The sequence below is a fragment of the Chlorocebus sabaeus genome, chromosome 1 (genome assembly GCF_047675955.1).
Source record: "Chlorocebus sabaeus isolate Y175 chromosome 1, mChlSab1.0.hap1, whole genome shotgun sequence".
Lineage (NCBI taxonomy): Eukaryota > Metazoa > Chordata > Mammalia > Primates > Cercopithecidae > Chlorocebus > Chlorocebus sabaeus.
In genome coordinates, this window is record NC_132904.1 from 50,549,628 (window position 1) to 50,576,376 (window position 26,749).

Here is a 26,749-nt window from a genome sequence, read left to right on the forward strand (position 1 = left end):
GGAGTAGTCAGTGAAATTCAGGTTTTACAAGATATAAAAGCATGGCATATGGGGAAACATGTTTCAAGAAACGAATCTTAAAAAGTACAGAGCATGCTTTATCCAATTTGCTTGTGAAAGACTGCTGATTCCTATTGTTTAGAGTAGTGGGTATAGAGAATATTGTTGCCAGTAAAATTTGTTTAGTTTTTGAATTGGCATGGGTGCCAAAAAGTAAGATCATGATTGTTTTGATACCTGCTTATTTATTTATTTTTTTAGGCTAGTTAAGTGAATTGATACTTGTTTATTTTTAAATGGTGATGGAGTAGTGGAGGAAATGCCTCCCTACTAAAAGTTACTGCTGTTGGTAAGCATTTCTTTTACAAATTTTGTTCAGTAAAGCATGCATTCAAGTGAAATATCAAAAAAGAAATAGGATTATTGATATTCTATAATCACAGAATATAGGAATTCTGTGATTAAACATTTTAATTTTAACTTAAAAATATTTTTAAGAGGGTGTTATTCTGTCTCCCAGGCTAGAGTGTAGTGTGACATGATCATACCTCACTGCAACCTCGAACTCCTAGGCTCAAGCAATTCTTCTGTCTCAGCCTTCAGAGTAACTAGGACTACAGGTGTACACCACCACGTCTGGCTAAGTCTTACATTTTTTGTAGAGATGCGGTCTCACCTTGTTGCCCAGGCTAGTCTAGAACTCCTGGGCTCAAGTGATTTTCACAAAGTGTTAGGATTACAGGCATGAGCCACCATGCCTGGCTTTAAAGTTATTTTTAAGACTTAAATAAAATGTGGAAAGTGTCCTTCAAAAAAAATATGTAAAGTCATGGTATCAGGCAGATTAGTATATCTCCTCCCAAAACCAGGGGGTTCTTTTCTCTCCTGTTCCGAGTGCTTATTTCTGAGTAGCTCTCTGGTGTTTGCGTAGGTCACCACAACTGTTGGGTCGCAAGAGCCAGGAACCCTTGCCTGAAGAAGGCTAAACACCCTTGGTGCTGGTTCCTAGCATTAAGCTGTCTCCTTCCAAATCATTCCTTCAGATTTTATAATGAGCCAGTGGGAAAAATGGGCTTTGAGGAAGTCTGTCCAAAGTAGATCAAAGGAGATACTGAGAACAAAAGGAGGATAATGTTGGTGTCCTAGTTAGTGCCCTTCTGTAAAAAGAGGGAAATGTACTTTCTCAGATTATTGTTGTTTTCTTTTTTAAACCTTTTTCTTTTTTGGAAACAGGGTCTCATCCTGTCACCAAGGCTAGAGTGCAGAGTGATACGATCATGGCTCACTGTAGCCTTGACCTTCTGGGCTCAGGTGATCCTTTCACCTCAGCCTCCTGAGTAGCTGACTTTTTAAAACCCTTTTAAAGAAAACTGGTATGTAGGCTGAGATTCTTCCCTTCTTACTTGGATGCTTTGTCCCCCCCTTTTTTTTTCTCAATAGTTGGGAGGGTTTGATCAAAGAAGAGAGGAATAGAATATAAGATGGCAAAAAAAGGTGTCACTGAAAGAATAAGTTTGAGGTTCCTACAGATGAAAAAATTTCAAAATGATATTTTCTTATAGTACATAAGAGTTGAAAGAGGAATAAGACAAAGTGTGAGAAAAGAAAGGTATAAGATGAAATGTTTCAGGCTTCTTTGTGTTGTCTCCATTTCTTTCCAGCTACTTGTCTTCTTAGGACTGATGATTATAATCAGGTTGCTAATTCAAATAGGTCTGAATTATAACTTACCGTGTTTTCTAATTTTTCTAGAGTTTGCGATCTAGATTCTTAACCTTAAATAATTACAAAAAAATGTTGTAGATCTTTTGCAATCTTGCATATTTCAGATATGAACATTTAGAGATACCTAGTACCTTTTCTTCACGTGAAATTGCTCATAAGAACTTTTGGTGGGGAATTGACATATAGGGTAAACCCTAGTGCAGTGAAAATGTTTTGATTAGTTCTGGGTAAGTGGAATTTGTTAAGCAAAGTAACGTTGGTAGGCAGGTAATCATAAATTTTATTTTTTATTCTATTTATTTGTTTTTATTTTTGAGACAGGGTCTTGTCCTGTCTCCCAGGCTGGAATACAGTGGCACAATCATGGTTCATTGCAGCCCCTACCACCTGGGCTCAAGTGATCCTCCCACATCAGCCTCCCAAGTAGCAGAGAACACAGAGACACACCACTTCAGCTAATGTTTTAATTTTTTTTTTTTTTTTTTTTGAGATAGAGTCTTGCTGTGTTGCCCAGGCTGGTCTGAAACTCCTGGCCTGGCCTCAAGTGATCCTCCTCCCTCAGCCTCCCAAAGCACTAGATTTACAGGTGTGAGATACCATGCCTGGCCATAAATTTTAAAATAAGGTTTTTTCTTTTCTTACAGTCCTATTTTGTAACGGATTATGATCCAACCATTGAAGATTCTTACACAAAGCAGTGTGTGATAGATGACAGAGCAGCCCGGCTAGATAGTAAGTAAACTTCCTTTATTTGATAATTTGCATATCATATATTTTAAAAAAGTAAGCTCTGATGTTTTGCTATTTTAAATATATTTGAAATATTAGATGATCTGGAATATTAGCCCATGTCATTTGTAAGTTTTGATTGAAGAGTCCTCAAAATGGGTAATTTAAATATTCTTCAGTAAATGAAAAGTAAAACAACATTTGTACTGATCTTGTTCTAGTGAAACTAGTCTCATTACAGTTTGTTGAAGTTGATTTTATTGGGGCAACTGGAAAAAACCTGCCAGGTCTCAATTCTTCCTACCTTTTGGCAAAGGTTAAAATGGATGAAGTGAATATAGAAAAGGTTTGATATTTGTTACTTAGAATTTATAGCACAGAAGCTTTAACAAATACTGTTTGTGTCTAAACATCCCACCTCTCCACAAGGAAAGCCCTATTCTTCTAATATGTGTGATTCTTTTATTTGCAGAGATCAAAAATTACATTAGCACCTGCACTAAGTATGGTATTGGGGGATGGTGGTTATAACTCAGATTTCTTTATTGAATTTACACGTATCTTTTTCAGTTTTTTCCATGGAGGGGATAAAACATTCAAGTGATTTTAGAGGCTACTTGACTCTATCTGATTAAATGTATTTGATATGTTTAAGCTTCTAGTTAGTATGCTAATATATTCTAACCACAAAGTCAACCAGTACTGATAAAGATAAACTCTGTAACTGTCTGTCATTAGAATATATTTGTCTTTAGTATTAAGAATAAAGTACTAAGAAAGGAATGCCATTTCTATATTATACCAAGTATGAGGCTCTCTAGAGGACCCACATTAATTGGTCTTGCCCTTGTGGGGAAGCAGTTTATAAAATGAAAGCACAAGTATAATTACATTTGTTGTTTTTTCTGTAGTTTTGGATACAGCAGGACAAGAAGAGTTTGGAGCCATGAGAGAACAGTATATGAGGACTGGCGAGGGCTTCCTGTTGGTCTTTTCAGTCACAGATAGAGGCAGGTTTGTACCATATTAGAATGTAGATCCACTGTTTTTGTCAAGATCACTAGATTTTATTGAATTTGGACTTTTTGTTTTTATAGAAAAAGGAAAAATAAAATACTAAATGGGGCATGAGACTTGCTGAATTCTGATACTTGACCAAATTGATTAATTTGTTTTTGATTTTTTTTTTTTAAGTTTTGAAGAAATCTATAAGTTTCAAAGACAGATTCTCAGAGTAAAGGATCGTGATGAGTTCCCAATGATTTTAATTGGTAATAAAGCAGATCTGGATCATCAAAGACAGGTGAGAAGGAATTTCACTGTTGGGAAACCAATTGTTTGTAATCATGTGAGTGAACTGATAGATTTAAGGAAATAATTGAAAGTCTGGTAAAAAAAAAAAAAATACTGTGCTCCATGCCACTTAAATATTTATAGCTGAGTCTGGCACACTGTATTTACAGAAGTCACAGCGGGTAAAAAAAATAGAAAGGACGTAGATTTGGGGAAATTAAAATTTCTTATTTTCAAATAGTTTTTCATAAAATTTTGTAAGACTTTATAAGCCTGCAAATGTTTGAACTAGCTTCATTCACATGTAATAATTTCTTGGATTATATCCAAAACTCTAACTTAGTTGAATAATTTCAAAGTTACCACTAAAGGCCAAAGTTATTCAGTGTTAATACTAAATTAACTTCATGTAGAGAATGGCTTTCATTTACATTACAATATTTGTATTTTTTCTAAGTCACTTTAATGACTGAATTTTCTATTCTTTACATTGGCTAGCTCTAACACTTTGGTAACATTTAATAAAATAATATTTTTAGTATTTAGTTTGCAGGCTAATTTATTCTCACGTTTCTTTACCCACTTACTGAAATTTTATTAGTTAAAACAATGTTTTGGTAACATTGTACATTCACCTTTTTTGTGGAGGAGGGGAACAAGGTCAGTTGTATATTAATGCAGGCTGTTCATTTGTATTAGTCCATTCTCATGCTGCCAAAAGGACATACCCAAGACTGGGTAATTTATAAAGAAAAAGAGGTTTAATGGATTCGCAGTTTCATATCTCTGGGGAGACCTCACAATCATGGCGGAAGGCGAAGGAGGAGCAAAGACGGCAGGCAAGAGTGTGTGTGCAGGGAAGCCGCCCTTTTTAAAACCATCAGATCTTGTGAGACTTATTCACTACCATGAGAACAGGATGGGCGAAACTACCAATGATTCAATTATCTCCACCTGGTCCCTCCCACGACACGTGGGGATTATGGGAACTACAGTTAAAGATGAGATTTGGATGGGGACACAGCCAAACAATATCAATGTTTTATATATATATACACATATATATTTTAAGGTCTTTCGTCTCTATCCCACATCTGAAATGTCTTTTTTAAATTGTTTCTTTTGCTGGTATTTAAGTATTCTTGTTTTTATATTGTGTTGTGTTTACAGATTCTTAGGATTTTGTTGGAAAAGTGCAAACATCAGGATAAATTGGTTGATAAACAGCTTTGAGGGCAGCCTTCTATTTTGTAACTGTCTGATTTTAGCTGTGTACATAAAATTTTATTGGCATACCAGATTTCAAACACTGACTTAAGAGAAAATGATATCCTAATGCTAAGATCTGGAAATGTTCACTGATGAAACTTGGTATAGAATAAATTTTCCTGCTAGGTCTTGTGCAAATCTGAGTTATAAAGTTAGGGTGAAAACATTTGTTCTTCATTTCAAATCAGTATAAACCATTTGAAATAATTAAGAATATGGCATTGCTTGCATTATAAACCTAGCATAGACAGTTTCATCTATTTTTTTTGATTTAATTTTGGTTTTTTTTAGACCATTTCCTTGAGGTTTCTAAACCTGATTATATTTATTGATGTTGCCCAGTGGACCCTGCCTGTGGCTCTTCTCAGTTCTTTCTAGTACTAGAAACTCTATATGTCATTGCATCTGGGAAATAATGGCAAAGTAGATGTGCATTGAAGGAGTTCTTTTCCCTATCTCTCACTGACTTCTGCCTCACCCCTATATGCTTCCTGCCCTGAATATAGAAATAGGATCTTTCTCAAACCTTCTCATGGTGGTAGCTCCAGTAAAGGGATAGGTAGGAGACCTAGGATAGGTGGAGATCTCCTGTAGGGTAGGCAGTGGCAGATTAGGGAGGGAAGGAGGGTGTATACCCACTAGAACCCAAAGAAGCTCTGCCATTATCAGCTGGGGTCTATATGAGTTATTTTTAAGTTGTCTACATACCAGATTGAGGATCCCTAGCCCAAAAATCTGAAATCTGAAATGCTCCAAAATCTGAAACTTTTTGAGAGCCAACGTGATTCCACAAGTGGAAAATTTCACACCTGACCTCATGTGATGTCACAGTCAAAACACAGTCAAAACTTTCATGCACAAAATTACTTAAAATATTGTATAAAATTATCTTCAGGCTATGTGTATAAAGTATATATGAAAAGTAAATGAATTTTGTGTTTAGACTTGGGTCCCATCCCCAAGAAACATCATTATGTATATGCAAATACTGTATTCTAAAATCAAAATATTCCAAAATCCCAAACACTTCTGGTCCCATGCATTTTAGATAAGGGATATTCAACCTGTATTGGAGATTGCCAGAATGTGGTATGCAATTCCCATCTGTCTGCAGACAGTCAACATATTGTGGCACTGACTTTGTTTGTATGTCATTGGATTATAATTTTTTTCATGGAATTTTTTTTTACTTTTTGTAAAAGTAATACATTCTCAGAGTAAAAAAGTGGGAGAACATACAGGAAATGATTTCCTTATTTCGGTCACCCTGAAGATACGTAGTGTTAGTTTTTGGAGTAAGTTATTTTGTATTTTGTATTTATTTTTGCATCTAAACCATATAAATAGACATAAATTATGTATATCCTGAAAAGCTTAGATGTATATATATCCAAGGGAGAAAAGCAAGTGCCTAAAATCCAATTGCTTAGTTTTCTGCTCATTTATATGGTGTCTACTCTCTGAAGGATAGACACAAAGAAAAGTTTTATTCTTCCTTATGCTTTTTTTTCCTTTGCACCTGTACTCAGGCATGTTGACTACTCTCACTTGAATGTCATGACCACTGATCTTTGTGGGCCTTTAGTGCTGACTGGAAATCCTACATTTCCCTAGTCCACTTATTTCCCATTTGTTTGGATAATTTTTACATACGTTCTCATTTTCTTCAACCTGTAACACTTTCTTCTCTTTCCTCACTCTTGGCTGATAATGCGTATGTTTTCCTGTTTCTGTGAGAAATTTTGTACATGTCCTTACCTTCATATCTACTAACCTGAGTGCTCAGGTACCCCATGAGGTTCACTTCCCTCCACTTACATGGATAAACTGTTCATCTGTCTATGAACAACTTCTCCACCAGACACTGGATCCTGTTCCTTCTCACCAGCTCATGGACTTTACCCCAGCAGTTGTTCTATTTTAGATGAACATTTCTACATGATCATTCCCATCAGCATACAACATGCTACAATGTCTTTTATCTTTAAAACAAAAAGACTACAGCACAAACTTTTAATCTCACATTCCCCTCTGAGTATGTTTTTTCTGCCCCTCTTTAATAGCAAACTCCTAAAGCTTCAACTTTCTCTACTTTTTCTCCTGCCGTTCTTGATTATACTGACATCAGGGATTCAGTGCCACTGTCAGTATCACTAATTGGGCAAATGTCAGTGACGTTTGACATGGTTGATCACTTCCTCCTTTTTGAAGCACTTTACTTAGCTCTGAGATAGTATTTCCTGCTCCTCCAGCCTCCCCAGTGTCCTTTGTTGGTACTACTTTGTCTCCTTGTCTCTCTAAAGTGTCTTGGGCTCTGAATGTGCAAAGGCAAACATACCTTATCTTCTACCCTTGAGGGGCATGCTATTGAAATTGAGATGCTGTAGTAAGAGGTTTTTACCTTTTTTTTTTTTTTTCCTGAAACAGGTCTTGCTCTGTCGCCCAGGCACAATCTCGGCTCACTGCAACCTCCACCTCCCGGATTCAGGCGATTCTCCTGCCTCAGCCTCCTGAGTAGCTGGGCTTACAGGCACGGGCCATCATGCCCAGCTAATTTTTTATATTTTTAGTAGAGATGGGGTTTCACCATGTTGGCCAGGCTGGTCTCAAACTCCTGATCTTGTGATCCGCCGCCTTGACCTCCCAAAGTGATGGGATTACAGGCGTGAGCCACTGCGCCCGGCCAGTTTTTACCTTTTTAAAGTCTTTTCACAATTAAAGGTGTTGGTCTATGTCTTGACACACTTACGTGTTCTACCAAGTCAACTTGGACAGGCCACAGGGACGCTGTAAAAGCTTCTTTCCCCCTGTTCAGAGACGTTTAGTTTTTTGTCATCTCTAGGTTCTTAGTAACCTGTCTGGCTTGCTCTCTGTTGCCGATGCAGCTTGTTTTCTTATACTTTTGTCTTAAACATGATCCTTTGTAGTTTCTTTACCTTCTAGCGTATTTTCTTGTAGATAATAAATGCCAGTTCTCCTTGTTCTTTGAATTTGTGGGTCAGTACTGGCCATTTCTACCACTGGCTCCTGAGATTCTGAACCTCACCAGGGAGGGGAGATTATCCAGAAGAGGCTTTGCATGCTTGCTTGTGGCCTCTGTATCTGTGGACTGGGTTGCTTCTTTCATCCTTCTATCCATTCGTCCAGTATTTATTGAACACCTTTTCTAGGCAGTGATGATGAAGCAGTAGACAGAACAGTCACTGAGGTTTACGTGAAATAAAAAGATATCTGTAGAATTTGAATGGTTGTTTAGTGTTAACAGCCATCTGGTCCCTTAAGATATGCCAGTCATTTTGTTTATTCTGCTAAAGGTGTAGGAAGAAAACATAGGTAAATGATTTGCTTACCTTTGCTGAAATATGAAAGTAGGTAAATATAGCAACACTTGAACCTGAAATTTAATACCACAATATTTTGGCTTAGACAGTGGAATTTCATGATATATCTGATTTCAAGTTCCTTGTCCTCAACTCAGCCCTGTCTAGAGATCAACTGTTTTTGCTTTTTTGTCTTTACCATCTTTCTCCTGGCTTACCTTGGTTGTTCCCTCTTTTTCCCCTGCTTTTTAGTTGCTTAATTATTAATCGTAACTGTTAATTTGAGAAAATAACTCATTATACTTAAAATAATAGCTAAATATATCAATCCAGACTCCCATCTGTCAGTACTTTTGACCACACTGTGCCCCCTACAGCCTCCTAGGAAAAAGAACCCCTCCTTCTCAAATAATAGAGGGTCTTAACCACATATGGCCTTATCTGTGCCTTACGTGCATCTAGAAGGGCAAATTTAGATGGTGAATGTAGGTGTAGGTACTATGAGGGCTTCTCGGTTTTGACAAGTCAATTTTGTTCAGGCTTTATTGTTAGCATATCGAACAAAGATATGCACTAAATAAATATTTGTTGAGTAGATGAATCTGGGTGCCAGTGAGTTAAGATGTGGTATTAATATGATGATTCTTTTTACATAATAAATATTTGTGAAAACAAGTTTTGCTTCTGTAAACTTCATTAACCTGACATAACTCTGAGTGCTGCAAATGTAGTTTATTCAGTTTGGAAATATGTAGTACTAGATGAGCTCATACATATTATTGTGAACTGCTGCTGATACTTAATTGTGTTTTTGAACTGAGTCTTACTGGAAGCTCCCAAATGTAGTTTTGTGAATTTGTTGCATCAGATTTGCACTGGTTATTTAAAACAAAACATGTCTGGAAAGTGCTTAAATCTACCAAATCAGAATATCCGGGAGATGAGTCTTAATCTTTGGTGTCTTTGTGAAATTATCTGAGTCGAGGAACCTCTAGGAAATACTTACTTGTTTAGCTTTCTTCAGTTTTCTTTTGATTTCTAAATTCCACAGTGCTATGGCTCCTTTTTATCTTTTATTGTTTGCTTTGGTGGTGGCAATGCTATTTCTACTTAGTCAAAAGTATGCGGAGTCAGTGAGCTCACAAGCATGTGGTTAGAGATTTCTTCACCAGAAATGTATGTATGAATTTGCTGGCTTTGTTTCCTGGAAGACAGTGATGTGAAACCATGCTTTAAAAACAAATAAATGGCTGCACGTGGTGACACACACCTGTGATCGCAGCACTTTGGGAGGCCAAGGCAGGCAGATCCCTTGAGCCCAGAAGTTCAAGACCAGCCTGGGCAACATGGCAGAACCCTGTCTCTACTAAAAACAAAAAAAAAATAGGCACATGCCTGTAGTCCCAACTACTCAAGAGACTGAGGTGGGAAGGTCACATGAGCCTGGGAGGTTGAGGCTTCAGTGAGCTGTGACCTGCCATTGCACTCCAACCTGGGTGACAGAGTGAGACCCTGTCTCAAAACAAAACCAAATGAAACAAAAACAAGTGAAGCACATAACCCTAGCAGGGTTGAATTACATTATGCATGATGGGTAGGACAAGGTATCTTTTTGAGCAGAAAAACTAGTGGAAAAATTCTAAGTACATATATTTCCTTCCCCCAATCATATTTACCCCAATAAAGTAAGTAATTTATTGAGATTTCTTTTTCTTTATATATATATATATATATATATATATATATAAAGAATGTACCTATTTGATTAGTTGTACACCATTTACTTAACGTGTTTATTTATTTAGCTGCTAAGCACACTTCTAAGTTTTGGATGTACAAAGAGAAGCCTGTCTTAACTTCCTAGCCTCAGAGGACATGATGACGTGGTGAAAGAACAAGAAAACCGAACGAAAAATGTTACTGTGGTGTTGTTAGAGACTTGTCAGTGGTAACCAGAGGGTGTGATGGGAGCTCTGAGAAGGTGCTTCCAAAACAGCACCAACACTTAGGGGCAAGTTTCATTGCTCAGGTCTTGAAAGGTTAGTGAGGAAGAATTTGAGAGTGTAGAGTTGAGAGAGAAGGGATGACATCCTGGGAAGATGGAACAGAATTTGTGGCAGCATAGGGGTATTTTATAGGAAGGAATTTCCCATGTCAAATTTTCCTAAAATAGAAATTGTCCTGTCTAAAATTGGTGCATCTGTGAAGCTTTCTCTGTTTACGCGGCTTCCTTCCTTATTGTTAATTGTTCGGGTAACTTGATCAGTTTATATTTCAAATGCATAGGCCTTGTGGTACATACGTTATTTTGAAGAGAGACAAGGTAAATTTAAAAGTTAGATAAACTTAGATATACCAGTGCTATGTAGAACCTACGTGTTATCCTGTTGGAATGCAACAGGGCACAAATTGTTATGAAGTGTTGGATATATGTATATTGGTGTAATAAACTAATGATACTGTATTTAGGCTGCTAAATTTTTGGAATAGAATATTAAACTGGGAGAACAAACTACCTAAAAAGTTTAGAAGGAACAATACCTTGAGCTCAACAGGGTCAGGAATAATTCATATTCTAACAAGTCAAAGTAGAAAACCTTGTATTTCTTGGAGTATTGGATAGTATAACTGAGAAGGGTTTTGTCCCAGTAGTGGGGCAAAATTAGCCAAACTAAATGCCGTTCTGGTACCCTATAACAAAACCTAGAGCATGACCTGAAAGGATAACATGTTTCCAAATACCTGCATCCTGGAAGAAAGCTCAGGAATGTGTTTAGGAATACAAAATATCTCATACCCGGTAGGTAAAATTTCCAGCATTCTACTCAGAAATTCCCAGGCATATAAAGAAGCAAGAAAAATATGACACACAATTAGAAAACAAATAATTAATAGAAACAGATCCAGAAATGACAAAGATAATAGAATTAGTGGACAGAGACATTAAAACAGTTATTTTGACTGTTTTTTTACAATCAAGAGGCTAGAGAAAACATGTTAGAGACATGAAAGATGTAAAAAGATCCAAATTAAACTTTCAGAAGTAAAACTATTATGTCTGACATGAAAAATGCACTGGATGGGATTAACAGCAGAAGTAATTGATGAAAATTTCCACATTTGATGAAAAATATAGACACACATCCAAGAAGCTTAACAAACCCAGAGCACAAGAAATGTGAAGAAAATCATAAGATACATTATAATGAAATTGCTTGAAATCAGTGATAAAGAGAAAAATCTGAAACATAGCCAGACAGAGGGGGAAAAGAGCACATTACATATGGAAGAACAAATATAAGGATGGCAGGAGTCAATCATTGTATCTCATTGGAAACAGTGAAGTCAGAAGATAGTGGTGCAGAATCTTTTAAGTACTGATAGCAAAAACTGTCAACTAGAATTCAATACCCACCAAAAATTTATTTCAGAAATGAAGATGAAATAAAGACTTTTCCCAGACATATAAAAAGCGAGATAATTCATCATCAGCAGACCTGCATTGCAAGAAATGTGAAAAGATGTCTTTAGGCAGAAGGGAAATGATACCAAATGGAAATCTGAATATGAATCTGCAAATGAATACAGAGTACCAGAGATGGTAATTATGTGGATAAATATAAATTACTCTTACCATAACTGAATATTTAAAGCAAAAATAATAAACACATTGTGAGGTAAAAGTTAATAACAAAAAAGAACAGGAGGGAGAAACATTGTTGTTAACTAGTTTGGTTTTTTCTTGAGAGACAAGTTCTCACAGTGTTGCCCAGACTGGCCTTGAACTCTTGAGCTCAAGAGATCCTCTGCCACAGCCACCCAAGTAGCTGGGACTTTAGGCACATACCACTGCACCTGGCTTTGTTGTAAGGTTCTTAAACCATACTTGAATTGGTATAGGATCATTTGAATTAGATTGTCATGAATTAAAAATGTATACCATAAATTCTAAAACAGCCACTGAAATAACAGATATATAGTTAATTAACCAACAGGAGATAAAATGTAATCATAAAAACAACTGAGCTAACGCAAAAGAAGGTAGAGAAAGAAGACAACTAGAACAAAGAATAGATGATATGGATAGGAAACTAATAGCAAGATGACGCAACAATATCCGTGAGCACATTAAATGTAAATTGTGCAAATGTCTCAGTTAAAAGGCAGATATGTTAGATTGAATAAAAAAACAGGATGCTACAGGAAATCTACTTTAAATACGAAGACACAAAGGTTAAAGTAAAAGGATGGAGTAAGGTATTTATATAGCTACTTTAGTTATCTTCATGATTGCCTGGCTAGCAATCATGAAGATAAAGTAGCTATATAAATATCAGACAAAGATTTCAGAGCCAAGACTTTACCAGGGATAAAGAAGAGTGTTTTATAATGATAAAGAGATTAATTCATCAAGAGGACGTAACAGTCCCAAACATTCGTGATCTAATAACTTCAATAATCTTGAAGCAAGATGCTGAGAACTACAAGGAGAAATGGACAAATTCACACTTAAAGTCAGAGACTTCAATACCCCTCTCAACTGATAGGAAGGTGGAAAGAAAATCAATAAGGATACAGTTGACTTCAGCAACAATATCAAACAGCATATCCTAATTGACATTAAGTGTACACTTTATCCAACAACAGTAGAATGCACCTTATTTTGAAATAAGAATGGATCATAAAGCCTCAATAAACTTAAAAGGATTTTAGTCAGACAGTGTGTATTTCCTGACCACAGTAGAATTAACTTGGAAATTCATAACAGGTATCTAGGAAATCTCCAAATATTGGGAAATTAACATATTCCAACTAACCCTTGGGTCAAAGAAAAAAACGAAAAGGGAAATTACAGAGTATTATGAACTGAATGAAAATTAGAACACAAAATCAAAATTTGTGGCATGCTACTAAAGAAGTATATATAGAGAAATTTGTAGCACTAAATATTTGTATTAGAACAAAGGTCTGAATGACCTTTAGGTTCTTTCTTAAGAAATTAGAAGAAAGAGAAAATTAAAACCCATAGTAAGTAGAAGGGAAATAAAAGAGAATGAAAACCAATGAAAACCATAAAGGAAAGAAAAACTGGCAGAGCATGGTGGCTATTCCTGTAATGCCAACTTTGGGAGGCTGAGGCGGGAGGATTGCTTGAGCCCAGAAGAGCAGTTCAAGACCATCCTGGGTAACATAGTGAGACCCCACCTCTAACAAAGAAACCAAATAAATAAAAACCCCAAACTGGCTTTTTGGAAGATCAATCAAATTGACAAGATTCTTGCCAGAATGATCAGATAAAAAAGAGAAAAGACACAATATCAGGAATGAGAGCAGTATCTTCACTTTAGATCCTTCAGATGTTTGAAAGATAATACTATAAACAACTTTATGACAGTAAATTCAAGTTAAATGAAATGGACATATTACGTGTTCTGAAACAGTGTTCCAGAACATTGAAGAGGAGAGAAAATTCTTTCCAGCTTACGTGAAGCCAGCATAGCACTCAGAAACCCAAACCAGAGGAAAACATAAGAAATCCACAGTCCAATCTCTCTCATGAACACAGATATAAAGATTCTTAATAAAATATTAAATAGAATATAACAATATATAAAAAAGGCAATATATCACTCAAGGAGAGTTTATTCCTGGAATGGGTTGTTGGTTTGATATTTGAAAGTGAGTCAATATAATTAATCATATTAGCAGACTGAAAAGGAGAAATCATATAATCATCTCAGTAGATGGAGGAAAAAACATTCGGCAAATCCACCATCCATTCCTGATGAACACTTTATACAAAGGGAGTAGTGGAGAACTTTGTTAACCTGAGAAAGGACATCTACAAAAAAATTCTATAACTGACAGCATACTTAATGGTGAAGAACTAGCTTTGTTTCTGAGATCCAAAATAGGTCAAGAGTATTCCCCTCACCACTTATGTCATTGTACTGGAGGTTCTAGGTAGTGCACTAATGCTGGAAAAGGAAATAGAAGGTACCCACATCAAAAAGCAAGAAATAAGACTGTCTTTATTAGCAAATGACATGGTTATCTAGAAAGGCCTGTGGGTTTTACAAAAGATAAATAGTTCCTAGATAAATGAGTTCAGAATGCTTCCAGTGTATGAGATATACAAAAATTATGATCCTGTTTTTGTAGTGTAAAAATTATGCCTCATTGAAAAATGACCAGAAGAACAGGGTTCTCTGTGGTTGATAGGTTCCTAAATTTTCTTTGATTTTTTTTTTCCCCCAATTTGGCTTTTCTAATTTTTTCATCAGGTGTTTAGTTTTGTGATAATAATAGCAATAAAAGGTATTCAGAAATATAATTTTAAGCCCCACTATATAAATGTAAATGTAATAGAATTTAATAATTTTTGGTAAATGTCACTATTCAAATCCTTACATTTAAAACATGTAGGAACTTACATTCATTTATGTTTTCTTATTCTGACCTGCCGTTTTGTACATCAATCAGCTAATGCCACCTTTCCTTGATCTCCAAAATGTAAGGCATTGTGAGGGCCTGTGATTGCATTCATAATTCATTTCTCCCCGCATATTGATGAGTGTCACCTGTGTGCCAGGTACTGGGGAATGCAAATGATGAGGAGACCTTATGGCCTCTGAAGCTTACACTCTTCTCCATCCTCACCTCTTGCCGTTTTCTCTCTTTGCTTATTGTATTCCAGCTATATGACACTTCTGTTAGTTCTTGGAAAGCCCATTCACTCTCATGCCTCACACATTCAGTTTTCTCTGTCAGGGATACTTCTTCACACCCCCACCCTCCACCCCTCAAATCCATACTCTGTTATCTTCTTGGCTTAAATGTCACTTCCTCAGGGAAACTTTCCCTGATCCCCTGACAGAGTTGTATACTTTAATAGCACCTTACACTTGCCCCTTCCCAGAATGCATTACTGTTGTATTTAATACTTTTTGTGTCATCTCTAGTTGGAAATATTGTTGTAGGCTAGTATTTCCATCACAGGTATGTTCTGCATTGTTCTGCAGAGGTGGGCTTTAGTTTATCTTGAGCTGTTAAGTCTGTTGGTTCATCTTACGATAAAACAACTTGGCCTCTGGCTGAATTATTAGCACAATCTGTGGCCACGATTAGATGGAGCAAATCCAGTTGTTAATAATGTACCATAAACATAACTGTTGGAATTTCAGGTAACACAGGAAGAAGGACAGCAGTTAGCACGGCAACTTAAGGTAACATACATGGAGGCATCAGCAAAGATTAGGATGAATGTAGATCAAGCTTTCCATGAACTTGTCCGGGTTATCAGGTAAGCAAAACACATTCTAGAAGTATGTTTTAATAAATTAATATTAAATGTTTTTAGCAAGAAAGGATATTTTATATAGAAGTGATTCTTTTTAGGGATTAATGCACATGGTGCATTAAAATTTTTAAGTACATATTCTAGGCACTTCTAGAATATAAAATCTAATTTAATTATGAAGTATAAAGTACACATAGGATTTTGAAAAGACTAAATGCTGCTTCCAATGGGGGTGATAGTGTGAAGATAGTGATGACAGCAGCTAACTTTTGCATGGTAATCTCTGCTAGCTTCTGTGCTAAATGTTTTACATGTATTATTATATGTAATCCTCACCATAGCCCAATAAATTAAACACTGTTTTATCCTCACTTTCAGAGGAGAAAACAGGAGTATAGAGAAAGAAGTTAAATAGCTTGTTCAAAGTTTAGGTATTAAATGGCAGAACTGGGGCTTTAATTCAAAACTCTGATTCCAGAGCCGGTGCTCCCAACTCATCCTAGGCTGAGAGTAAGCCAGGTAGTAGAGATTCAATAATCCTGCAAGGTGTGAAGTATAAGTCCCACACGACAAATAATTTTTCTGTTAGATGCCATAGGGGGCCCCGTTGGCTTAAAAAGTGTTAATGGGTTCCAAGAAGCTGAAGGTGTTGGGTGAAGTCTGATAGAATTACTAGATATGTTTGTGGGTGAGAAAGATGAAGTTGCTTTAGTGAGTAGGATTTGATTTTATTATTTTGGGTCTTGGTGCCTGGCCCCTGTTTCATACTCTGCTCTGTAGATCTGGGAATCTCTGCTAGTTAGACAGTTTGATAGGAATGTGAAGTGGGCTGCCGCCTTTTTTTTTTTTTTTTTTTTTTTTTGAGAGTGAGTTTCTGTCTGTCTCCCAGGCTGGAGTGCAGTGGTGTGATCTCAGCTCGTTACAACCTCCACCTCCTGGGTTCAAGCAGTTCTCTGCCTCAGCCTCCCGATTAGCTGGGATTACAGGTGCCTGCCACCACACCCAGCTAATTTTTGTATTTTTGGTAGAGACAGAGTTTCACCATATTGGCCAGGCTGGTCTCGAACTCCTGACCTCGTGTTCCACCCGCCTTGGCCTCCCAAAGGGCTAGGATTACAACGTGAGCCACTGTGCCTGGGCTTCATATTTATTTTGTATCTAAGGTAAATTGAGACCTGAGCGATGATCTTCTACTTATTAACTCCTTGCCCAGGCATTATCTTTCTGTGAAGGAAAAAAAAGTGAAGGTTATAGCTTTTTCTTTTTTAGTAGTTTGTTAAAAATCCCAGTCCCATTTTTTTTTAATGGGTACAGAGTCTTAGTTTTATAAGATGAAAAAGAGATCTGGAGATGGATGGTGGTGATGGTTGCACAACAACATGCATATACTTAATACCATCAAATTGTACACTTAAAAATGGTTAAGATGGAAAATTTTATGTTATATGTATTTTGCCCCGTTTTCCCATTCCAGTTCCATTTTAGTGTTAAGCAACTGATGGGGCAGTGCCTTCTTAAAATAATTATGACTGCCTTTTTGAAATGTTGTCCTTGGTTTTGGTTCTTCGACTGTCTCCTTATCCATCGGTAATTCAGGAATGAGGGTGGAAGTAAAGGAGGTTTTTTGTTTGTTTTGTTTTTAATGCCAGGAACTATTAGACATATTTTAACATCACAGGATCTTTAATCCTCACCACAGCTGTGAAAGGTAGGTTTCCATTATTCCTCTCTAAAAAACTGAGGCTGAGACTAGGTTAACTAACTTTGTCTAATACTGAATTTAATAAATGGCAGAACACGGATAAGACCTGCATACCTCGTAAGGTTAATTTTAATTGCACTCTAATGATGAATCTTTATTCTTAAGTATACCTTAGAGTCATGGAATTTCAAATTGGGATGGGAACTTAGGAGATTACTGAATCTGGTATCTCATCTGATTCAGGACTCATCCATTAAAGCAACTTCACAGCTCTGCTTATGCTGGTGTTGACGCATTTGTGCCCTTTTTCGGTGGGGGTAGGAAAGAGAGAAATAATATGCTTTGTTCCCTCGTTGAAGTTTAACATTGAAAAGCATATGCCCTTAAAGTGAACTTGTGGAAAAAATAACCTGTGTTTGTAATAGTAGATTACCAAGAAGGCAATTATATTTTAGAATTTTTTATCTTACAGGAAATTTCAAGAGCAGGAATGTCCTCCTTCACCAGAACCAACACGGAAAGAAAAAGACAAGAAAGGCTGCCATTGTGTCATTTTCTAGAATCCCTTCAGTTTTAGCTACCAACTGCCAGGAAAAGCCCTCATCTCCTCCTCCTCTCCTCGGTTTACATCTTGTTGGTACCTTTCTAGCCTTAGACAAATGATCACCATGTTAGCCTTAGACCAAGAAGCTGGCTAGTTCTTTCTGTGAAGCTAATACAATGGTCATTTCCAGACAAATTTAAAGGAAACACTAAGGCTGCTTCAAAGATTATCTGATTCCTTTAAACTATATGTCTATAGACACAGACATGCTCTTTTTTTAAGTGCTTACATTTTAATAGAGATGAATCAGTTTTGGAATCTAAGCTGTTTGCCAAGCTGAAGCCACAGGTTGTGAATTTTTTAACCTTTGGAATCATACTGCCTACTGTTACTCTAAATAGAAATATAGGGATTTTTTTTAATGTGAATTTTTGCCTATCTTTAAACATTTCATTGTCAGCCTTTGTTAATCTTAAATACACTGAATTGAATCTACAAAAGTGAACCATCTCAGACCTTTACTGATACTACAACTTTTGTTTTCTGGTGGCCAAAATACCAAAATGCCTATTGTATTTATGGATTAAAAACTGCTCATAAAAACCTGTGTTATTACTCCTACTCTTGAAGATGACAATATTCTACGTGGTCAAATATTTGGACTCATTCAGGACTTAGACATTTCAGTGTACTCGATTTTTTAATTTAACTCTTTTTCACAGCCATGCTAAGGGTAAAAATGAATAATTTCTGTTTGTCTTCCTTTTCGAGTATTTCTGGATAAGGGATTCAAAAAACTAAAACTGTTTTTGTTTGATGTAATGTAAAATATGGAATTGATCTTTCCAGGGTCAGAGATGATTAATGTTTTTGATATATACTTTTATACATTATTTTCTTATCAAACTAGTTAACAAGTATTTTTATATGTTTGTATGCAGATATGCTTTCGCAGCATACCTTGTGTATATGTAAAGATAAGTATTTAATTCTCACTGTTCACTTTTAACTGACAAAGAAAAACAAGTGGAAACTACAGAAACTGTGGTAGAACTTTTACTTGCTGGTCTGGTCTTGGTTGTACCCATCTTTGGCCAGTCACGTATCTACTCAAGAAAACTTCCCAATAGAGTACAACAGGATGCGACTCTGAAATCACTTTTAATATTCCCTGCTAGATATTGATTGTTATATGAAGTATTAAGTGTAAGCTTTTAATGGATAATTAGTATAACTGTGGATGGCATCTGATTTTGTTTTTAATTCTGTGGATTGTGTTTAAGCAATTCAATAGTATGTTCCTGATTTTGAGATGCTAAGTGGTATTGCACAGTTGTCACTTTATCAAGTGTGTACAACAGTCCCATGAAGTTTATAGAGCATACCCTTGTATAGCTTCAGGTGCTAGAATTAAAATTGATCTGTTATCACAAGATGATGCTTGATTACTCATTGTGTTAATTTAGTGGTTTCTTAAGGGAACAAGTGTTAGCGAAACTTACTTTAGTAGCCCTATGCCTTTTCTCCAGTGCCTTAGGGTTTGAATCTAAAAGTCAGCATTGGTCATTCAGCAGGTGGAGTGGATGTGAAACATTTGATGTTCTTTGACTTTTTGAATATTTACTTAAGTCCATGTTTCTTAAACCTTTTCTATGAAGTGTTCCTGATAGAGAAATCCAACTGTAGAGGAAGGTGAATACCTACATAGATACCCCTCTGAAGATGAAACTGAAAACAGCTAAAGCCACACACACATTTATTTGAAGACCAGTAAAAATAATATAATTGGCCGGGCATGGTGGTGCACACCTGTAATCCCAGCACTTTGGGTGACTGAGGCAGGTGGATCACCTGAGGTCAGGAGTTTGAGACCAGCCTGACCAACATGGTGAAATCCCATGTCTACTAAAAATACAAAAATTAGCCGGGCATGGTGGTGGGTGCTTGTAATTCCAGCTACTTGGGAGGCTGCGACAGGAGAATCGCTTGAATTCAGGAAGCGGAGGTTGCAGTGAGCCGAGATCGTGCCATTGCTCTCCAGCCTGGGTGACAGATTGAGACTCTGTCTCTAAAAAAAAAAAAAAAAAATTGTATAATTATATGCTGTACTTGATAGTATAATTATGTTGATATGGAATTATCTTCCAGGTCTTCTTGTACAATTACTGCCCAGGAAGATACCATGTTTATCCTGTGGCCTTTGTTACTGTAGCACTATCATGTATCCTCGGTAGTACTTTCAGTTGGCAAAGTTTGTTTTAGTTAACTTCAGATAACAAAAGATTGCTTACATAATATCCAGATTTAATGAGAAATCCATCTACTTTTATTATCTCACTTCACCTTTTTTCCTCTTTATGCTTTACTTTGGATTATTATTATTATTTATTTATTTATTTATTTTTATTTATTTTATTTTATTATTATTATTTTTTAAATTTATTTATTATTATTATACTTTAAGTTGTAGGGTACATGTGCACAACGTGCAGGTTTGTTACATATGTATACTTGTGCCATGTTGGTGTGCTGCACCCATCAACTCGTCATTTACATCAGGTATAACTCCCAATGCCATCCCTCCCCCCTCCCCACTCCCCATGATAGGCCCCGGTGTGTGATGTTCCCCTTCCCGAGTCCAAGTGATCTCATTGTTCAGTTCCCACCTATGAGTGAGAACATGCGGTGTTTGGTTTTCTGTTCTTGTGATAGTTTGCTAAGAATGATGGTTTCCAGCTGCATCCATGTCCCTACAAAGGACACAAACTCATCCTTTTTTATGGCTGCATAGTATTCCATGGTGTATATGTGCCACATTTTCTTAATCCAATCTGTCACTGATGGACATTTGGGTTGATTCCAAGTCTTTGCTATTGTGAATAGTGCTGCAATAAACATACGTGTGCATGTGTCTTTATAGCAGCATAATTTATAATCCTTTGGGTATATACCCAGTAATGGGATGGCTGGGTCATATGGTACATCTAGTTCTAGATCCTTGAGGAATTGCCATACTGTTTTCCATAATGGTTGAACTAGTTTACAATCCCACCAACAGTGTAAAAGTGTTCCTATTTCTCCACATCCTCTCCAGAACTTGGTGTTTCCTGACTTTTGAATGATCGCCATTCTAACTGGTGTGAGATGGTATCTCATTGTGGTTTTGATTTGCATTTCTCTGATGGCCAGTGATGATGAGCATTTTTTCATGTGTCTGTTGGCTGTATGAATGTCTTCTTTTGAGAAATGTCTGTTCATATCCTTTGCCCACTTTTGGATGGGGTTGTTTGTTTTTTTCTTGTAAATTTGTTTGAGTTCTTTGTAGGTTCTGGATATTAGCCCTTTGTCAGATGAGTAGATTGCAAAAATTTTCTCCCATTCTGTAGGTTGCCTGTTCACTCTGATGGTAGTTTCTTCTGCTGTGCAGAAGCTCTTTAGTTTAATGAGATCCCATTTGTCAATTTTGGCTTTTGCTGCTGTTGCTTTTGGTGTTTTAGACATGAAGTCTTTGCCCATGCCTATGTCCTGAATGGTACTACCTAGGTTTTCCTCTAGGATTTTTATGGTATTAGGTCTAACATTTAAGTCTCTAATCCATCTTGAATTAATTTTCGTATAAGGAGTAAGGAAAGGATCCAGTTTCAGCTTTGTACTTATGGCTAGCCAATTTTCCCAGCACCATTTATTAAATAGGGAATCCTTTCCCCATTTCTTGTTTCTCTCAGGTTTGTCAAAGATCAGATGGCTGTAGATGTGTGGTATTATTTCTGAGGGCTCTGTTCTGTTCCATTGGTCTATATCTCTGTTTTGGTACCAGTACCTTGCTGTTTTGGTTACTGTAGCCTTGTAGTATAGTTTGAAGTCAGGTAGCGTGATGCCTCCAGCTTTGTTCTTTTGACTTAGGATTGTCTTGGAGATGCGGGCTCTTTTTTGGTTCTATATGAACTTTAAAGCAGTTTTTTCCAATTCTGTGAAGAAGCTCATTGGTAGCTTGATGGGGATGGCATTGAATCTATAAATTACCTTGGGCAGTATGGCCATTTTCACGGTATTGATTCTTCCTATCCATGAGCATGGTATGTTCTTCCATTTGTTTGTGTCCTCTTTGATTTCACTGAGCAGTGGTTTGTAGTTCTCCTTGAAGAGGTCCTTTACATCCCTTGTAAGTTGGATTCCTAGGTATTTTATTCTCTTTGAAGCAATTGTGAATGGAAGTTCATTCCTGATTTGGCTCTCTGTTTGTCTGTTACTGGTGTATAAGAATGCTTGTGATTTTTGCACATTAATTTTGTATCCTGAGACTTTGCTGAAGTTGCTTATCAGCTTGAGATTTTGGGCTGAGACAATGGGGTTTTCTAAATATACAATCATGTCATCTGCAAACAGGGACAATTTGACTTCTTCTTTTCCTAACTGAATCCCCTTGATTTCTTTCTCTTGCCTGATTGTCCTAGCCAGAACTTCCAACACTATGTTGAATAGGAGTGGTGAGAGAGGGCATCCCTGTCTTGTGCCAGTTTTCAAAGGGAATTTTTCCAGTTTTTGCCCATTCAGTATGATATTGGCTGTGGGTTTGTCATAAATAGCTCTTATTATTTTGAGGTACGTTCCATCAATACCGAATTTATTGAGCGTTTTTAGCATGAAGGGCTGTTGAATTTTGTCAAAAGCCTTTTCTGCATCTATTGAGATAATGATGTGGTTCTTGTCTTTGGTTCTGTTTATATGCTGGATTATGTTTATTGATTTGTGAATGTTGAACCAGCCTTGCATCCCAGGGATGAAGCCCACTTGATCATGGTGGATAAGCTTTTGGATGTGTTGCTGAATCCGGTTTGCCAGTATTTTATTGAGGATTTTTGCATCGATGTTCATCAGGGATATTGGTCTAAAATTCTCTTTTTTTGTTGTGTCTCTGCCAGGCTTTGGTATCAGGATGATGTTGGCCTCATAAAATGAGTGAGGGAGGATTCCCTCTTTTTCTATTGATTGGAATAGTTTCAGAAGGAATGGTACCAACTCCTCCTTGTACCTTTGGTAGAATTCAGCTGTGAATCCATCTGGTCCTGGACTTTTTTTGGTTGGTAGGCTATTAATTATTGCCTCAATTTCAGAGCCTGCTATTGGTCTATTCAGGGATTCAACTTCTTCCTGGTTTAGTCTTGGAAGAGTGTAAGTGTCCAGGAAATTATCCATTTCTTCTAGATTTTCCAGTTTATTTGCGTAGAGGTGTTTATAGTATTCTCTGATGGTAGTTTGTATTTCTGTGGGGTCGGTGGTGATATCCCCTTTATCATTTTTAATTGCGTCGATTTGAGTCTTCTCTCTTTTCTTCTTTATTAGTGTTGCTAGTGGTCTGTCAATTTTGTTGATCTTTTCAAAAAACCAACTCCTGGATTCATTGATTTTTTGGAGGGTTTTTTTGTGTCTCTATCTCCTTCAGTTCTGCTCTGATCTTAGTTATTTCTTGCCTTCTGCTAGCTTTCGAATGTGTTTGCTCTTGCTTCTCTAGTTCTTTTAATTGCGATGTTAGAGTGTCAATTTTAGATCTCTCCTGCTTTCTCTTGTGGGCATTTAGTGCTATAAATTTCCCTCTACACACTGCTTTAAATGTGTCCCAGAGATTCTGGTATGTTGTATCTTTGTTCTCATTGGTTTCAAAGAAATCTTTATTTCTGCCTTCATTTCGTTATGTACCCAGTAGTCATTCAGGAGCAGGTTGTTCAGTTTCCATGTAGTTGAGCGGTTTTGATTGAGTTTCCTAGTCCTGAGTTCTAGTTTGATTGCACTGTGGTCTGAGAGACAGTTTGTTATAATTTCTGTTCTTGTACATTTGCTGAGGAGTGCTTTACTTCCAATTACGTGGTCAATTTTGGAGTAAGTACGATGTGGTGCTGAGAAGAATGTATATTCTGTTGATTTGGGGTGGAGAGTTCTATAGATGTCTATTAGGTCTGCTTGCTGCAGAGATGAGTTCAATTCCTGCTTATCCTTGTTAAGTTTCTGTCTCGTTGATCTGTCTAATGTTGACAGTGGAGTGTTGAAGTCTCCCATTATTATTGTATGGGAGTCTAAGTCTCTTTGTAAGTCTCTAAGGACTTGCTTTATGAATCTGGGTGCTCCTGTATTGGGTGCATATATATTTAGGATAGTTAGCTCTTCCTGTTGAATTGATCCCTTTACCATTATGTAATGGCCTTCTTTGTCTCTTTTGATCTTTGATGGTTTAAAGTCTGTTTTATCAGAGACTAGTATTGCAACCCCCGCTTTTTTGTGTTCTCCATTTGCTTGGTAAATCTTCCTCCATCCCTTTATTTTGAGCCTATGTATGTCTCTGCATGTGAGATGGGTCTCCTGAATACAGCAGACTGATGGGTCTTGACTCTTTATCCAGTTTGCCAGTCTGTGTCTTTTAATTGGAGCATTTAGTCCATTTACATTTAAGGTTAAGATTGTTATGTGTGAACTTGATCCTGCCATTATGATATTAACTGGTTATTTTGCTCGTTAGTTGATGCAGTTTCTTCCTAGCCTCGATGGTCTTTACATTTTGGCATGTTTTTGCAATGGCTGGTACCGGTTGTTCCTTTCCATGTTTAGTGCTTCCTTCAGGGTCTCTTGTAAGGCAGGCCTAGTGGTGACAAAATCTCTAAGCATTTGCTTATCTGTAAAGGATTTTATTTCTCCTTCACTTATGAAACTTAGTTTGGCTGGATATAAAATTCTGGGTTGAAAATTCTTTTCTTTAAGAATGTTGAATATTGGCCCCCACTCTCTTCTGGCTTGAAGAGTTTCTGCCGAGAGATCTGCTGTTAGTCTGATGGGCTTCCCTTTGTGGGTAACCCGACCTTTCTCTTTGGCTGCCCTTAAGATTTTTTCCTTCATTTCAACTTTGGTGAATCTGGCAATTATGTGTCTTGGAGTTGCTCTTCTCCAGGAGTATCTTTGTGGCGTTCTGTGTATTTCCTGGATCTGAATGTTGGCCTGCCCTACTAGGTTGGGGAAGTTCTCCTGGATGATATCCTGAAGAGTGTTTTCCAACTTGGTTCCATTTTCCCCCTCACTTTCAGGCACCCCAATCAGACGTAGATTTGGTCTTTTTACATAATCCCATACTTCTTGCAGGCTTTGTTCATTTCTTTTTCTTCTTTTTTCTTTTGGTTTCTCTTCTCGCTTCATTTCATTCATTTGATCATCAATCACTGACATTCTTTCTTCCAGTTGATCGAGTCGGTTACTGAAGCTTGTGCATTTGTCACGTATTTCTCGTGTCATGGTTTTCGTCTCTTTCATTTCGTTTATGAGCTTCTCTGCATTAATTACTCTAGCCATCAATTCTTCCACTTTTTTTTCAAGATTTTTAGTTTCTTTGCGCTGGGTACGTAATTCCTCCTTTAGCTCTGAGAAATTTGATGGACTGAAGCCTTCTTCTCTCATCTCGTCGAAGTCATTCTCCGTCCAGCTTTGATCCGTTGCTGGCGATGAGCTGCGCTCCTTTGCCGGGGGAGATGCACTCTTATTTTTTGAATTACCAGCTTTTCTGCCCTGCTTTTTCCCCATCTTTGTGGTTTTATCTGCCTCTGGTCTTTGATGATGGTGATGTACTGATGGGGTTTTGGTGTAGGTGTCCTTCCTGTTTGATAGTTTTCCTTCTAACAGTCAGGACCCTCAGCTGTAGGTCTGTTGGAGATTGCTTGAGGTCCACTCCAGACCCTATTTGCCTGGGTATCAGCAGCAGAGGTTGCAGAAGATAGAATATTTCTGAACAGCGAGTGTACCTGTCTGATTCTTGCTTTGGAAGCTTCCTCTCAGGGGTGTACTCCACCCTGTGAGGTGTGGGGTGTCAGACTGCCCCTAGTGGGGGATGTCTCCCAGTTAGGCTACTCAGGGGTCAGGGACCCACTTGAGCAGGGAGTCTGTCCCTTCTCAGATCTCAACCTCGGTGTTGGGAGATCCACTGCTCTCTTCAAAGCTGTCAGACAGAGTCATTTGCGTCTGCAGAGCTTTCTGTTGTTATTGTTTACTGTGCCCTGTCCCCAGAGGTGGAGTCTACAGAGACAGGCAGGTTTCCTTGAGCTGCTGTGAGCTCCACCCAGTTCGAGCTTCCCAGCAGCTTTGTTTACCTACTTAAGCGTCAGCAATGGTGGGCGCCCCTCCCCCAGCCTCGCTGCTGCCTTGCCGGTAGATCACAGACTGCTGTGCTAGCAATGAGGGAGGCTCCGTGGGTGTGGGACCCTCCCGGCCAGGTGTGGGATATGATCTCCTGGTGTGCCTGTTTGCTTAAAGCGCAGTATTGGGGTGGGAGTTACCCGATTTTCCAGGTGTTGTGTGTCTCAGGTCCTCTGGCTAGGAAAAGGGATTCCCTTCCCCCTTGCGCTTTCCAGGTGAGGCAATGCCTCGCCCTGCTTCAGCTCTAGCTGGTCGGGCTGCAGCAGCTGACCAGCACCGATCGTCTGGCACTCCCCAGTGAGATGAACCCAGTACCTCAGTTGAAAATGCAGAAATCACCAGTCTTCTGTGTCGCTCGCGCTGTGAGTTGGAGACTGGAGCTGTTCCTATTCCTACTTTGGATTATTGTTATTATTTTTTTGAGACAGAGTCTCGCTCTGTCGCCCAGGCTGGAGTGCAGTGGCATAATCTCGTCTCACTGCAGCCTCTGCCTACTGGGTTCAAGCAGTTCTCTGCCTCAGCCTCCTGAGTAGCTGGGATTACAGGCGCCTGCCACCACGCCTAGATAATTTTTGTATTGTTAGTAGAGATGGGGTTTTACCATCTTGGCCAGGCTGGTCTTGAACTCCTGACCTTGTGATCCACCCACCTTGGCCTCCCAAAGTGCTGAGATTACAGGCGTGAGCCACCGTGCCTGG

General features: G+C 37.8%; 2 protein-coding genes across 3 annotated transcripts in view; one reads left to right on the forward strand and one right to left on the reverse strand.

The window, feature by feature from the left end:
• The window catches only part of RRAS2 (RAS related 2), a 79,560-nt gene extending 60,245 nt beyond the window's left edge, over positions 1 to 19,315 (forward strand). For both annotated transcript variants that reach the window (XM_008006170.3, XM_073018124.1), the window contains exons 2-6: positions 2,370 to 2,457; positions 3,366 to 3,468; positions 3,649 to 3,757; positions 15,521 to 15,639; positions 17,811 to 19,315. In XM_008006170.3, the coding sequence (XP_008004361.1) occupies positions 2,370 to 2,457; positions 3,366 to 3,468; positions 3,649 to 3,757; positions 15,521 to 15,639; positions 17,811 to 17,898 (507 nt within the window). In that variant the 3' untranslated portion in view covers positions 17,899 to 19,315. The remainder of the gene's footprint in view (positions 1 to 2,369; positions 2,458 to 3,365; positions 3,469 to 3,648; positions 3,758 to 15,520; positions 15,640 to 17,810) is intronic.
• A 453-nt stretch (positions 19,316 to 19,768) lies between these two features.
• SPON1 (spondin 1) overlaps positions 19,769 to 26,749 on the reverse strand; it is a 313,903-nt gene continuing 306,922 nt past the window's right edge. The window contains exon 17 of the mRNA XM_073018110.1: positions 19,769 to 19,950. The gene's annotated coding sequence lies outside the window, so the exon portion shown is untranslated. The remainder of the gene's footprint in view (positions 19,951 to 26,749) is intronic.